Genomic DNA, 16,368 nt, shown 5'->3' with positions numbered 1-16,368 from the left:
AAAACGAAATAGTTAGGTGGGATTGAAATTGATTTGCTCGTATTCATTTCAGTGCAGGAATTGGTATCTTTCTCTTTCTTCCTCTCAGTATTTTTCTTTCTCTCATTTCTCTTTATGTGTAATGGGTTATAGCAGATGAGGGGATGTCTTTCGAGCATCATGTCGTTAGGATCAGCACACAATCATCCTGAAATTTAGTCATCCTGAAATTCAGAAAGCTGAATTTCTTTTTCTTTTGAGTATGATACAAAAACTTTTTTCTTATGTACGCCTATATATTAGGGTCGTTCTTTTACTCATATTTGTGCTGAGATCTTACATCTTTTTACAAAGAACGCTTAAAAGTGAAATCTTAGTACTAAGATCTTACATCTTCTAGCGTTCCTTTGCAAACGTCTTTCATCATTCTGCTCTGATCAGCGGTCTAAGAACAATGATGAGTATATCATCAAAGTTCTCTCATCATTGTTCTATATGGCAGAAAGATGGCGTCTTTCACATTTTTTGTTAACATCAGTGAGCTGTAAGATCTTAGAACAAAGATGAGTTAAAAGAACGGAAATCTTTGCAGAAAGATGTGAGATCTTAGATGTAAGATCTTAGTGCAAAAGAACGGGCCTATTCTTTATTGTCGCCGTATTTGGGCTAGGAATGAGAAAGAATCCAGAGGTGAACTGGAAAATTGAGCAAGCTACTTTTTCTAGTTTAACAGTTTTTCATACGACTCTTTTTGTTCATCGTTTTATTTACGTTAAGAATTCAATTTCAATTTTAGATTTGAATGTTAAAGTTTTCTCCGTCCTTGCGAAACAAGGGGCATTCAAATTTTTATATGCCTGACCTAGATTCCACCTGTTCTAGCTTCTCAATAATTTTTAGAGATTGGATTTTGGAACGCATTTGATAATCGTGGTTGCAGCGGCAGGTGCAACCTAGTAAGATTATAAGGGCTTTTATTATGCTTCTTCATTACAAAATATTTTAATTCGATTTCTTTTTTTGCTTTTTTCCTTCGATTATTGGATGTTGAGTCCCTTGTCAAATCTTATTTGGAATTATCCTGTAACGATAGACTCCTTCAGCAACCTTAGGCTTTTTCAGCATATTGTGTGTTTTACTTTATTAATCTTATCTCTTTCTTTTAATACAATATAATTCTCTTTCTCTTCTGCATTACAAAGAACGACTTTATATTGTGCCGTTTGTAGGAGCGAATACTACAAAAGAACATGGAAATTCAATAACTGAAAAATGTCATAGAAGCTAAAGACGCAAAAATCGTTAAAGTTGAAGAAATGAATTCTAAATTTGAGTAAGTTGTATTTGTTGAAGTCTTCGAATGATTTAGCATATGTTTGTGCTTTTTGCTTAAATAGTATCTGGAGATGGACACATGGCACATGGTGCACATGATAGCACATCGAGATAGGGGGATTCCTTGCAGAGATTTGCATAAGGATCCACCCAACCATGAATATATATATATATATATATATATATATATATATATATATATATATATATATATATATATATATATATATATATGCGAAGAAAATTCGAAGTCACGCAATGTACTGTTATCATTGATATAAGTAAGTATTTCTGATTTTATTAAAGTAGTTTTCAGAATTTTTGGTATGGTAATCATTTTCTTCTGGTCAATAATAAGGAATAAGGTGTCACTTTATGTGTGCCTCTAAGGAGACATATCTGGTGGTGTATTCACATTCTACCTTTCTTATATTTTGACAAACTTATTTTTTTCTCTAAGAGTCAATTTGGCTTCAGGTCTAGTCATTCACATAAGCTATTGCTGTACTTTTACGAAGTATTAATGGTTCTCTAAATGATAGAAATAAATATGCGAAAGAAAATTCGCATCTGTCCATTTCGTTTCGTCGAAAACGAAATTTCGACGGGTCATTTGACCTTTTCAGTAATGGTGAAGCAAAACCTGACCTATTGAATTGTGACTATGCAGGAATTATCTAAATAAATAACCAACGAAAGAGTACGTACGTTTAATTGTTTTATGAAAAAGCTCAATACAAAAAGTTAGTGTTTCTTGAAATACGATTTCTATGCTTAGATGGGAGAGTCGCTAAGCCAATCAACATGTGGTTTTATATACAAAACATGTCTAAAATTAGAAATTATGTACATCTTCATTAAATACCTTTTAAGACCACACTGGCTATGTATACTTTACGACAACAATACGAAGAACGAAAAAAAAAAACGAATTAAGAAAAAGAATAGGGTAATACTCACGAATTAAGGAAAAAATAGCGAGGGTAATATTCACTGGCTGAAAATTAGCTTTTCTTTTTGGCTTTGTCCTCCTCTTAATCCTATCTTTTTCTTTTCGTTCTTCACTTTTTCCGTATGCTAAGCCACCGGAAAGCTAAGCCATATCTTATGTAGGTGCAAGTCATCATTCTGACACATTTACTAGTGCTCCCAGATACCTTAATTCCTGCGAAGTGCAGTAGGACATATAAAAAGAATTACTTGTTAGCCAAAAATACACCTTAAAGCTAAATGGAAAATTCGCAAAAAACTCAAAAGGCGAAAATATAGATACTTCTCTTGTTATATTAAATTACTAAATAAATAGATGTCCAAGGAAGCAAGGAATATGCAAAGTTTATGCTGATATTTTCGCTCTTGTTGTAGACATAGTTTGAGCATTTAACAAACCTTAGATTCATACGTATTACCGCTCAGTGTTAGGAAGCTGTCCACTGAGAAGATGTTTCCCGTAATATAGCTACTAAACTCATCTGTCCATTTAAAATTAAAAGAAAGATAAAGTATCTCATTTTTGCAATTCATCTCTCGGCAGAGAAGTACTCTTCACAAAAAAAGAGTCCAGGTTGAACTTCGTTGACGTAATGCTTCTGGGACTGTTTTAATTTTTAGTTTTAGTTTTAAAAATTGAATTTTATTGTAAGTCTTACTTAATTTATACAAGTTTTTTTTTTCAAGGACACATCTTGGATAAACAGTCGAAGTATTCATTTAAGGTTTAATAAATTTTTTCTCTCTTAAATAAATATCCTATTGTTTTACCTGCTCTTTTTTATGATATTACGTAGAAAGTTTCTCTAAAAAAATCACCTTAACGTACTTAAAAAACAGGAAATGCTCTTTTTTCAACTGATTCAGCCAATTGTTGATGTATTTCTCAATACAAAAAAAAAATGAATATCAAAAATGTAGTTTGGTAGATCTACAAATATTACAAATATAAACCGTAAAAATTTGCACTTAACTGAAAAAAGTATAAATGTTTTTACTTTTATAACTTTAATGAATCAATTAATATAAACATTTTGATTACTAAATATAAGTTTATGTATATTAAACTGACAATGCACATTCATTTATATTTTTTCAGTGAAGTGCAAATTTTGTTCTGGCCTTGGGAAGGCATAGGGGTTTTGCGCCCAACTTATGTTAATTTCTGCTCGTTTTGAGTAAGACTCGGTTAATTATTGTAATTTCTGTTCGTTTTGGGTTTCATTTATTTATCAATGCTGATTCGTAGTAGTTTCACGCTTGGTAGATTATTTGATTTTATTTTTGCTAATTTTTTGCAAAAATTTGCATATAACCTTATATGCCTTATATTTTTTGCATATAACCTTATATGCCTCCAGGGCATAACTTATAATCATTGCCCAGAGGGTTTTGGGGGAGTGTCCTCCTCAAAATATATTTTCTATCTGGAAATCAACTACGCTGAACAAAATGGCTATCTCAAAATTTTTATTGGATGTGTTTGGGGAAAAGGTGGGCGTGAGAGGGGAGTTAGTTGCCCTCCAATCACTTCCGACTATTAAAAAGGGTACTATCTCTTTGAATTTCAAATGGAATGAGCCCTTTTTCAAGTTTCTGCGGCAAAGATTTCAATTAAAGCCTTATATGCCTCCAGGCCATAACTTATAATCCTTGCCCTGAGGGTTGTGGGGGAGTCTCCTCCTCAAAAATATTTTTTCTATCGGGAAATCAACTACGCTGAACAAAAGGGTTATCTCAAAATTTTGATTGGATGTGTTTGGGGAAATGAGGGGCGTGGGGGGGGGGCCTAGCTGCCCTCCAATTACTTTTGACTATTAAAAAGGGCACTAGCCCTTTAATTTCCAATTGAATGAGCCTGTTTTGAAGTTTCTACGACAACGCCTTCTATAAAAAACCTTATATGCCCCTAGGGCATAACTTAAAACCCTCGCCCTGAGGGTAGTGGGGGAGTGTCCTCCTGATAAATATTTTTTCTATCTGGAAATCAACTACGCTGAACAAAAGGGCTGTCTCAAAATTTTGATTGGATGTGTTTGGGGGAATGATGGGCAAGGGGGGGGGACTAGTTGCCCTCCAATCACTTTCGACTATTAAAAAGGGCACTAGCCCTTTAAATTTCCAATCGAAAGAGCTTTTTTAGAAGTTTCTACGACAACGCTTTCTATAAAAACCTGATATGTCCCCAGGGCATAACTTAAAACCCTTGCCCTGAGGGCTGTGGGGGAGTGTCCTCCTCAAAAACATATTTTCTATTTGGAAATCAACTACGCTGAACAAAATGGTTATCTCAAAATTTTGATTGGATGTGTTTGGGGAAATGATGGGCGTAGGAGGGGGGGGGGGCTAGTTGTCCTCCAATCACTCTCGACTATTAGAAAAGGCACTAGCCCTTTGAAATTCCAATTGAATGAGCCTTTTTGAAGTTTCTACGACAACGCCTTCTATAAAACCTTATATGCCCCCAGGGCATAACTTAAAACCCTTGCCCTGAGGGTAGTGGGGGGAGTGTCCTCCTCAAAAATATATTTTCTATCGGGAAATCAACTACACTTAACAAAATAGCTATCTCAAAATTTTGATTGGATGTGTTTGGGAGAATGAGGGGCGTGGGGGAGGCTAGTTGCCCTCCAATCATTTTTGACTATTAAAAAGGGTACTAGCCCTTCGAATTTCCAATCGAATGAGCCTCTTTTGAAGTTTCTACAACAACGCCTTCTATAAAAGCCTTATATGCCCCCAGGGCATAACTTAAAACCCTTTCCCTGAGGGTTGTGGGGAAGTCCTCCTCAAAAACATATGTTCTATCTGGAAATCAACTACGCTGAACAAAATGGCTATATCAAAATTTTGATTGGATGTGTTTGGGGGAATGATGGGCGGGGGGGGGGGCTAGTTGCCCGCCAATCACTTTCGAATATTAAAAAGGACACTAGAAATCTCAATTTCCAATCGAATGAACCCCTTTTGAAGTTTCTACGACGACCCCTTCCATATGAAGTGCCCTTCTCTAAAGGAAAGAAAAAATACATAGTACATTGTGCCAACATCTTTCTTATATGCCCTCAGGGCATAATTTAAAACCCTTGCCCCGAGGGTTGTGGGGGAGTGTCCTCCTAACAAAATATATTTTCTATCTGGAACTCAATTACGCTGAACAAAATGGCTATCTCAAAATGTTGAGGGGATGTGTTGGGGGAAGGATGGGCGTGGGGGGGGGGCTAGTTGCCCTCCAGTCACTTTTGACTATGAAAAAGGGCCCTAGCCCTTTGAATTTCCAATCGATTGAGCCTATTTTTAAGTTTCTACTGCAGCACCTTCTATACAAACCTTATGTGTCCCCAGGGCATAGCTTACAACCCTTGCCCTGGAGGTTGTGGGGGATTGTCCTCCTCAAAAACACATTTTCTATCTTAAAATCAACTACGCTGAACAAAATGGCTACATCGAAATTTTGATTGGATGTGTTTGGGGGAATGATTGGCGGGGGGGGGGAATAGTTACCTTTCCAATTACTTACAACGGTTCGAAAGGGCCCTAGAACTCTAGATTTACTAATGAAGGAGCCCCTTTCGAAGTCTCTATGAAGACCCCTTTTACATAAAGTGGCCTGCACTACAGGAAAAAAAAATAAAGGGTACCTTGTGCAAACATTGTTTTTATATGCCCTCAGGGCGTAACTTAAAACCCTTGCTCCCAGGGTTGTGGGGGAGTGTCCTCCTCAAAAACATATTGTCTATCTTGAAATCAACTACGCTGAACAAAATGGCTATCTCAAAATTCTGATTGGATGTGTTTGGGGGAATGATGGGTGTGGGGGGGGCTTGTTGCCCTCCAATCACTTTCGACTATTAAAAAGGACACTAGCCACTCCAATTTCCAATCAAATGAGCCCTTTTCGAAGTTTCTACCTTTGTATGTAAGAAAAATCTTCGGATGTCCTCCTTTCCTAAAGTTTAGACTCGAAACCGTGGCCTCTGGGAAGAAACTGGTGTTTTCGTGCACCGGCTCTTCCTACCTAGACAAGGCTTCGGGCTTTAAGTGCCTGTCCTTTCAAAATATGAAAGACTTCATGAGAATGCACAATTTCCGCTTACTTGATGAACTAGGAAAGCTTTTGCGCGATGGACTCGGTTCACCCCGTATTTTTTTTCTAACAAAGAAGAGAAAAGTAGTTTTAGAGCTTTTAGACCAGTGATATTTGTTCTAACTTGTTAAACAACACTATTTTTAGATCCATTATTGGTGAATATGAGACAATTATCAAAGAAGTAACATCCAAAGCAGAGACTGGTGAAATGGATCATGAGAGAGAGAAAAGCCACCTTAAGGAACAGTATAAACTTACCGCCGATGACTTGAGAAAAGCAGAAAGGGCATTAAAAGATACTATTGAAAAGTATGAACGAGCCAGGGCTGCTGCCGAAGTCTTCCAGTCAAATGAAGAGGTAAGAATTGGATATTACAATTTAGACAGTTTCCAAACCTCTTGAACTGGAAAAATTGGGGGTACATTCCATGTGGCCTAACCATCATTAGTTTAGATGAGAGACTGGACCTAATGTTACCAAATATTTTATATCTATCTTGACCTCCTGCAACGAAAGTATTAAGGTTATAAATAACCTATCACCCAAATCAAATTCCATTTTATCATCAACCACTTTGTGAAAACCTATTATTTGTAAACCTAAAATGATTGTATCTTTGTGCCACACCTTGCGCAATGCGTGGCTCTTTACTTTTTCTTGTCATTATATGAAAAAGATTATTTGAGAGCCGCTATTGCGTGTCATAGAATTTTAGTCTTCTTAAATCTTGGATGATGGCAGCACTTTATGAAGAATTGCGAATTATTCTGTGTTGATAAGGTTAAATATTGTCTGTCTGAGCTGTAATTGAAGGTCATGAAACGCTAATAAATATGATAGAACTTTTTATTATTTAATATTATTTATGTAACCTTATGTAGATTTTGTTTTAAGAAATTCATGCATATCAGTGATCGTTGTGACGTGAGACAAAGCCCAGATCTAAGAATACGCATAAAGATAGTCAAACTCTACAGTGACTCAAAATTGTCAATTAATTCCCCAGTAACATATGCCTAAGTAAACTGCACTGAGAATTTCCGATGATAAATTTAAATCCTTTACCTTGACTGCTAATTAATTAGAATGCTCAATGGGGAAATAATTCAAAGTAAATACAGTAGTGGACTCAAAATGAAAGTAAGCCAAAAAACAGATTATTTGAATTGTAATGTATAGTCTTCAACCAGGTAATTATCAAGCTGATAGAAACGACAAGGATATTTTCACACGAAGTATTTAGTAAGCAGTAGTCACAGTAGGCGTAGTCGCGGGAGAATTAGTCGAGTGAGTATTCATTCTATTAACCACCAGAGTAGTAACAGTCGTGGTATTCGTAGTCATTGGGGTAAATTTAGCCTCGATAATAGCAGAAGTTGTACGGCTAATAGCAGAAGTTGTATGTAAATTCTTTGCAAAAAAGTATATTCCTGAGAGCGGGATACTTTCATTAATTTTGTCCATAGGAGGGTCATCATATGAAAATGAGTGCATTTTGGGATCAAAATTTGCCTGGACGGGATTGGTGTCATTCACATCAGTATTAGGGTAAATTCCCCCCTACCCTACTATGTCCACCTTTATTAATATCTTTTTCTCTTTTTTAGCATTATTCATCCAGTTTTACATTGTGTTTTTGTTTATAGAGTCATATTCTAGTCGTGTATTAAATGTAATATTAATTTCATGTAATAATATATTGATCTAGTATATATATATATATATATTGAATTGTCGGTGATGCATTTTAATGACTGCACACAATAAGACTTTAATGGGAATATCCTCTCCCAAGATTCGTACAAAGATTCTTGTCGCCAGGGTCTACCCCTCCCTCCTTTAATTGTTTGGCTGTGTTTAAACATTTTCTTCTTTGTAACTGTTGTATTTTTGTTGAGAGAACGTTTGTGATACTATATTTTTTTTATTGATTAACTTTCTTATTTAATTCTCTATCACTGCTGTTCCAAATTCAAATTCATTTAATTCAAAAACAAGACATCGCTCTCGTGGGCAAAGCCCAAATATGATGTCTCTTAGTCATAATTAGCAAAATAAAGTTGTTTGATAAAACCTTGTCAGGATAAATACAATAAAGGATAAAAACACTTGAGATTGAGAATAAAATTGTCTGATAAAACTTCGTCAGGATAAATACACTAAACAATAAAAACATTTGAGATCATTGCAATACTTCACAAAGCTTGGCACACAGCTTTTACTGTAGCGCATGGTGTTATAGTGGACTGGGTCAGTTTCGGAACCTTCTCAGCCACTTCCCTGGGGGGGACGAGATCTTATAGGGACAAAAGTTTGGGGAAGGAATGATCGGTATATGGGATGTTGAAGGAGGGAGGAGCCATATCTTTGGCATAATTTTCTCGATGGGAAGAAAGGGATTCACGTTTCAATTCCTTGAGGTAAAAGGAGTAAGGTGGAGGGGAACCGCCATAAATGATTTGCAGTGATCTCTTCTGAAACGTGTCCTATTTTATCAGTTTCCTCCTGGGTAAAGGCAAAGTGCCAAACCGGACAAGCATATTCAACTAAGGGGCGGATGAAAGTGTAAAATATTAGTTTCAGCTTGTCCTTAGAAACTCGAAATTTTTTCAGTGTTTTTAGCATTTGGATTGCGCCGTTAGTTTTTTTTTACAATTGTCTTTGTATTCTCCCGCCATGAGAGGTCAGAAGAAATCACCACACCAAGTAAAGTTATTTTATGGCTTATTAGCTCGGAAGCGATAGGAGGTTCGAAAGACGGTTGATCATTCTGAAGAAAAGAAAATGTGACCGAGCATTTGTCTTCATTCACGACCATGTTTAGTTCAGCCGCCTCTGAGGTAAATTGGTCGATGAAGCGAGCAGCATTGCTCTTCGAATCCTTAGATACGATTTCTGTTAAGGACAGTTCGTCAACGTATTTCCATCTGTCCTCCAGCTCAGCGGCAATTTCATTTATCATGAGGAGGAAGACCAGCAGCCCGATGATAGTTCATTGTGGAATTCCACAAAAAAACTGGCAGAGAAGTGGAAAATTGGTCTTTATACTTCACAGTTTGCTCTCTATTTGTTAAGAAACTCTTGATGATTTTAATAATAAAGCTGGGTATATTTTTTCCGCCATTTTTTCTAAAAGGATTTTGTGATCAACAAGGTCAAATGCTTTCTGAAATCAATTGCAATTAAATTTATCCATTTTCCAGGTTCATCCAGGTGTTTTAAAATAAAATCAATTAAATTAACGAGGTAATGAACTGTCGAACACTTAGGAATGTTACCAAATTGCTTTCGATCAGTTACTTTCAAAAAATATTTTTTCAGCCATGCGGCAAAAAAGCTTTCGTATATTCTGCTAAAAACTGACGTAACTGTGACCGGCCGGACACCAGAGAAATCATTAACTGCTCCTGTCTTTGGAATGGGGGTGATAAACCCTTTCTTCCATTTCTTTGGAAAATATCCTGTTTTTGTTATATTATTGAAAATTATCTGAAGGGAAAATGATAATTCTTTAGCAAATGCTTTAATGAGAGCAACTGGACTGTCAAAAGGGGCAACGGAAGTTCTTTTTGACGAAAAGAGTTTACGGATTATAATTACCGATGAAATATCAGCAATTAACTTATCATCTGAAGGAGTAGTTAAATTTAGTGGAGGATCCTCAGGTGGAAGAGGGGGGTAAGACTGCACATCTGTAGTAAAATGGGCATTTAAATCATTTACAGTTTTCTCTAGAGGCTCCTCTTTCATGAAGTCAACTGGTTGAGAATTTTGACCAGTCAAATTTTTCACTTCACTGAAAAACTGTAACGGCTTGGACTCCAAAAGATGGTCAACTTCATTTTCATAGTAATGTGCTTGTGCCTTTTTGATTTGCCATTTTATTTTGGTTTGCCAACTGTTTTGCTTGGTTCACTTGACCTTTTCGTATTAAGTGCGATTTATGTTTTATCAGTCGCTTTATTTTTGAATTTACTTATGGTTTATTACTAGTACAGAATTTAGTCTTACGTTCGGGAAAGCACTCCAGAAATTTTGAATTTACCTTATTATGGAATTCTTCTACTTGGGAATCCAAGTCTTTAGCTGAAGAGACCGCGACCCAGTTTTCTCCCGTTATCCAGTCACCGAATTGCAGCAGACCATGGTCAGTGATCGGCCTTGAAGTAACTTCGGTTACTGAATCTTTAATCCTCCTGACTGCTCCTTCAGACTACTTTGATGGTCATAAAGTGGTTGATAGTGTCATGGCTCTTGCAGTTAAAGGAAACCCCATATAAAAAGATACCTGCATGTATTGGGAAGGGGTCTTCTTGGTCTTAACAGACAAAATCTTACATGTCTATAATTTTTACATTAATTATTGTATTAATTTTACAATAATAATTATTGTAGATATTTTTTGTGTTATCAAGAAGTTAAGCTTTGGTCCGGAACGGCATAGTTCTGCCATTCTTACCAAGTTTCTAATGCTGCAAATATAGGCTTGGAAAATTAAAATGGGGCTTGGGTTGATTTTGGATTCTCTTTCGTGGATTTTGTCAAGTAGTACCCTGACATTGAAATTGATAAATTTTATATATTTTAGGTACTGAAAACAGCTTTAGCTGAATTTAACGAACAGTTGGAACTTCAAAAACAAAAGACCCAATTACTTAAAGAAGCATTTGGAGAGAAGATTGAAAAGTAAGGTTACTTTCAACTATTTTTTAGCTTCGATTATTATATCAACTAGATTACGTTAAAGCTCACGTAATCACACATCTAATAATCTAATAAAGATTATTATAAAGCTTATTATCTATTATGTTTTAGAGGTAATTACTTGGGAAGAAAAAAAAAAAGAAAAAAAGAAGGACTGTCATCCTAATCCAGCAATTGAGACAAATGTGCACTTGAACGAGGTTTTGACCTTACTCATCTATCATAAAGATTATGATCTAAGCTAGATTACGTTAAAGCTCACGTTAAAGGATTTACGTTAAAGCTCATAAAGGATGTGCCAACATTATTATCGTAATCCCCCTCTTCCTGGGACGAGGATGTCAAAACCATGCCATAGTTAAAGCTCATAAAATGTTCAGGCTACGTAGACCTGGTAGTAAATGTGGTAGGCCTAAACTTTAAAAGGAAAGAAACCTACAAATTAAATAATACGACATGTACAATCAGAACTTCAAAGAAAATGAGAATAGACACAGCTTACAACAAGCAGTAAGGCCGTATCCAGCGGGTGGGGTACCGAGTCTGAACCCCCCCCCCCCCCAAATTTTTTTCGACTCATAAAAACTAAAAAAAAAATGCATATAAACTTTTTTTTATGTTTTTTTTTTGTACCTCCTCCCGTCTCCGAACAAAAATCATGGATACGCCCTTGACAAGCAGACTATGGCCTAAGAAGGAAAAGGTAGATGGGCATATTTTATGTTGGTTAGCAGTGCTTAGCAGTGCTTTGTGTTGGTTAGCATAAATTTGTTGGTTAGAAGTGCTTGTTTGGTGGAGTCATATGAGGCTGAAACGTAAGGACTTGTACTTGTGAGACTTGTATAGGCGCAAAATAGCAGACATTTTGTAAAGAATATCAGGAAACATTTTCCCGGTTTTAAACTAATAAAATTCCAATGAGGTTAGAATTTATGCAGTAAAATAAGGTTGAAGGAGGCACGCTACTATCAAGACCTCAAAATAGCGTGTTGGAAATAAGGTTTTTGAAACTGTATAAAAACCATTTAATTTCAGAAAACAAGCGGTGATTTTTATTTTCAAAAATAAAATTGTCACAAGTCCATTAAAGCTTGTTTTGTAATAACGCCAAAGTATTGTCGAAGAGTTCCGATGAATATTGTTTTATTTTGGTGATATCTCCTCTAAATGCCATTTTTAAATACGTCAGAAAAATATGGTAATTTTTTTTCGGAAAACTATTGGCTTATAATCGGTATCGGATTTTTTCCATGGACGAGGAGCGTAATTTAACTGTGTTGGCCTCAGGCGGCTTGGTGCTTCAGGGAGTTGTTAGTAGTAGCAGTCGTTTTCTATTTTCCTGGGCTCATAATCTGAAAGCCAAGTTGTTGTTTTTTTTTCCCGAAAGTAAAGGATGTATCCATATCTTCTTTTTTTGTTTTGTGTTTATTAATGATTGTTTGTGAAAGCTTGCCACCATCTGTCAAAACCGAAAGAATCTGTCAAAAGTAACTTGAATGTGTGAATATTCACCTAGAATTGTAGAAAATAAATTAGTTATAGTTGTCAAAGTTGTACGTGAAAAATAGATTTGCGCAGGAAGTATCCTGTCTTTTCTACAAACGGAAAAAGTATATCTCCTCTACCCCTCTCTTTTACTTTTATCAGGTAACTTGCTTGCTCACATTCATTCTACAAGCTCACATCTGATATAAGTCCTTAACCTTATAGTCACATACCTTATTTCCCCGCTCCTAAGTTTGGGCTTTTGCTTTTGTGGCTTCCATGCGAGGATGCACTGAGAACCAAAATTTTAGCGGTAACATCCAGTCAAATTTTAGTGGTAACATTGTCAATTTAAATAGTATTTGCTGTATCTGACATGTCACGTAAATTGTTTACAACTCATAGCGAGAACTTTTTTCGAAATGTGGCAAAAGTTCTTTTTAGGGATTACAGTGTTTTTTTCATTAGAACAGTTGCTAATTCTAGTTAGCATTTCTGGCTGAACCTATCAGAGCTAGATTTTGTTGCTTTCCAATAATAATTACCGATTCTTAAAGCTAAGCATTGAAGCAGTTTTGACAGGTATGTAACTGATGAGACTAATTCTGTCACTCGCATGGACCAATTAATCTAGTTTTTTTTTTTTTTACCAGAGCATTAAGGAGTTTCATTCGTCGACCTCCCCTTAAACTTTTGTCTGACTTTCAAAGCAGTCTTTTGAAAAAGCATAGAGAAATCTAGCTAGTAGCAGCTAACAGCAGGACTTTGTGCCAAATTTGTTCTAAGTTGGGCTGAAGTACTGGGGGTTCGTCATTTTTTTGTTCCTCGTATTGCTTTTGAAAACCAAATGTTACGCCCTGTGCGGGAATTTCTTAGGTCAGTTAACTAGGTCACCTACGATTCGGCCAGGTGCTATGCTCAATTGTAACGAACCCGCCTCCTTGTTTCCAATGAGAAACAATGTAGTTACTGCAATGTTCTGGAGTAGAAATATTGAAAGCCACAATTTAGAGAAATTTGAATATCCTTTTTTCTATTGTAATGTACAGAATTCTGCTTAGGAAAATTTTTCTTAAATTCTCAAATGTTTAGAATAAAATTTCTTGGAGATATATGGGATCTCTGGTTTTTGCTCCCTCCCCCCCTCCGATCCCTTCCCTGTGTACAAGCATGGCTAATCCTTTATTTTGTTTCTTCTTTTTAGGTTAGTTTTAAAGCACAAAAGCGAGATAGAAGAAAGTCATGCGGAGCTAAACCGTGCAAAAACGTCGTTACAGAGATTTTCTGTTCAGATGAATTTACTCAAGTCGCAAAATGAAACTCTGGAAAAGGCCAATAAAGAACTTACATCCATATGTGACGATTTAATGGCTCAACAGAGCAAGTAATTGGGATAGTTTTGTCCCCGTCGTTTATGAAGTAAAAGTGACAGTGCTGGAGTTTAAATTCTATAAGTAGTGAAAACGGCTCATGATAGAAGAGACCTGAACAGTTGTCTTTTACTGATCAAGTGATAAACGTAGTGTTTAGTAATGTAGCTGAAGTGGTTCAGGTAGTGAAAATGTTGAACTAGAGCAGTTAATCGAGATATTGTTGAAAATTAAAGTTGAATTTTGGCAAGTACTCACGTTGAGTCTTGAATAGTCTAGAAAAGAGTATGATTAAATAGTTACAAAAATCTGTTGTTCATGCAGAAATACCAGTTGTAGAAGGGTATTTGGGTCAGAAGCTCTTGTAAAAAAAAAGGAGAAATATTAGAAATGCTGTATTTTGAAGGCTCTGTACAGCGGAGAATTATATTGAAAAATATCTCCTGACGCATGGTTAAGGTTTTTGTTAATTTTTTCGCTGAGAAATCCCACTAGAGCATTTTCTGTGCAGTTACCAGTGGCTCATTAACGTATACTATGCTACCGTGTACTATATACTATGTGTGTATACATACGCTTGACTTATTGGAGCTAAAGTAACGAGGATTAAAAGCATGCTAAAAACGAGATAATAATTAAAATGTGTTTATTAAGTTTCCAAAACCAAAAATTTTGACTTAAAATCGCCTTTAGTTTAAAAAACTGTGAATTTCTTTTGCTTTTGTATTATCATAATGTATCCCTGAATGGGGTCACTTTTAAAATGGTGCTGTCTACGAAGAGAAAATTGTCGCCCAAAAGTTTAATAATTTGTTATTTCTAATTTTCCCAAAGCTTAACATTTATACATAAATGTGACATTTAAGAGTATCCGAGTTTCATAAGAGCGTCTCAGTGAGCTTTTGATATGAAATGTGTTATGCTATGTTATGTGTCTTGGCTCAGATGCTTCCAGAAAAATCTATTTGATGGAGAAGGGGGAAAGTAAATTGGTCAGAACAGCAAACAAACAGTGGATTTTCTCGTTTTAGGCTAAATTGTTTCGAAAACTATAGCGGGTGAAAATCACTGGGTAATATCCCATGTTTTGTTGAAATGGCGTGATGATTTCTCTTGAACAAATGCATAAACGTATTGCGTTTTAATCCTTTGTAAAAAAAAAAAATTGTCCCAAAAAAATCCAAAACCATTTTATGCTTGGTTGTCCTTAGTATCTACTTTTGGGGTTAACTTAAACCTATGCATCTTTCTAGCACGCTTTATTTGATATCCTTTGTCCTTAAGGCCAGGGAGTCCTGGTGTCGCTGGCTATTTGGTTTCGAACGAGGTCAGTGGCGTGACTGAAAGCTCAGCTTGAGTCGACCTGGCTCTAAATGGGTACTTGAGAAATTTAGGATAAGTAAACAGGAAGAGTGTGCGAAAGCCCAGGATGATTGGCTCCCAACCCCCCATCGCACTTCCTGGCTGAAGAGTCATGTAACGGAGATCAGCACCGCCAGTGGGGACTTTAAAGTCCAATGCCGTATTCTTTACCTTTTTTACCTTACCTTGAAAATTAAATACGAAATACAACGGTTTCGACGTAGGTCCAAATCTACAGTAGGTTGCGTTCAAACTAATCCTGAAGTTAACTGACTTCAACGCTTAACATTTCTTGAACTTGTTAGTTCACTCGTCATTTCGCTTTTAACTTGGAAAACAATTGTTTTAAGAAGAATTTGATTTCCTATCGTATGACTGTTTAGCTATTTATCTCTGCTACTATTGTCTTGATATCATATTTTTGAAATGTTGTCTTTGAATACCCAGTGGATACATACTGGTAATTTGGAGAAAATGCTTATTGACCTTGTTAGTAGCTTTATGCACTTTGTTGAATTCGTGAGAGCAGAATGTTAGTATCAAAGATGTTGATAAACTATCTCTGTTCCATTACTAATATCAATTTTTTGCAAGGTTAAGGTGAAATTACAAAATCGTTAAAGCTGAGACGTTTGAGTGCCATTTGAGTGTTCTGAGAAAACTGCTCCAAACATTTTGGATTTAAAAAAAAAAAAAAAAAAAAAAAAAAAAAAAGATCAGAAATTAAACCATGTCGTAAGTTCGGACAATTTGTCAGCATTTGAAATTTGCCAAATATTTTACTCTTTTGTTGAATAATATATGCCAAATACTATTTTTTGTATCTTCTTTTATGCATTGGAGCGTTTCAAAAATTTCTTTTTTTACATTAAGTTTTTTTATAAGAAAAATGCGTGTTTCATTGAAACCAAACTTTGCTCTACTTAGCATTCTTGCAAAGGAAGTATAGTTTTATCTAATTCGAAATTTCTTATATGAAAACGGAAAACAGCTCTTACCATTGGAATGACAATATCATTGCAAGTTAGCGTAAAATTAAATTCTTGATTATC

General features: G+C 35.8%; 1 protein-coding gene across 1 annotated transcript; it reads left to right on the top strand.

Annotated features, from left to right (window-relative positions):
* The first annotated feature begins 1,187 nt into the window (after positions 1–1,187).
* LOC148953079 (transforming acidic coiled-coil-containing protein 3-like) lies at positions 1,188–16,044 on the top strand. The gene is made up of 4 exons (XM_089087521.1): positions 1,188–1,312; positions 6,539–6,752; positions 10,984–11,081; positions 13,789–16,044. Exons 1-4 carry the CDS (start codon positions 1,296–1,298, stop codon positions 13,970–13,972), a joined length of 513 nt encoding a protein of 170 aa, XP_088943647.1. The 5' UTR covers positions 1,188–1,295; the 3' UTR covers positions 13,973–16,044.
* The last annotated feature ends 324 nt before the right edge of the window (positions 16,045–16,368 follow it).

Source organism: Artemia sp. Qi Xiang Cuo, chromosome 4 (genome assembly GCF_049724085.1).
Source record: "Artemia sp. Qi Xiang Cuo chromosome 4, ASM4972408v1, whole genome shotgun sequence".
NCBI lineage: Eukaryota > Metazoa > Arthropoda > Branchiopoda > Anostraca > Artemiidae > Artemia > Artemia sp. Qi Xiang Cuo.
Note: the sequence above shows the minus strand (reverse complement) of the source record. Positions and strands in the feature narration are given on the sequence as shown.

What these genes read in the sequence shown, in the direction of transcription:
- LOC148953079 (XM_089087521.1), top strand. An exon ending in TCTTCCAGTCAAATGAAGAG is followed by an intron (nt 6,753 to 10,983) that starts GTAAGAATTGGA and finishes TATATATTTTAG; the next exon opens with GTACTGAAAACAGCTTTAGC. An exon ending in TTTGGAGAGAAGATTGAAAA is followed by an intron (nt 11,082 to 13,788) that starts GTAAGGTTACTT and finishes TCTTCTTTTTAG; the next exon opens with GTTAGTTTTAAAGCACAAAA.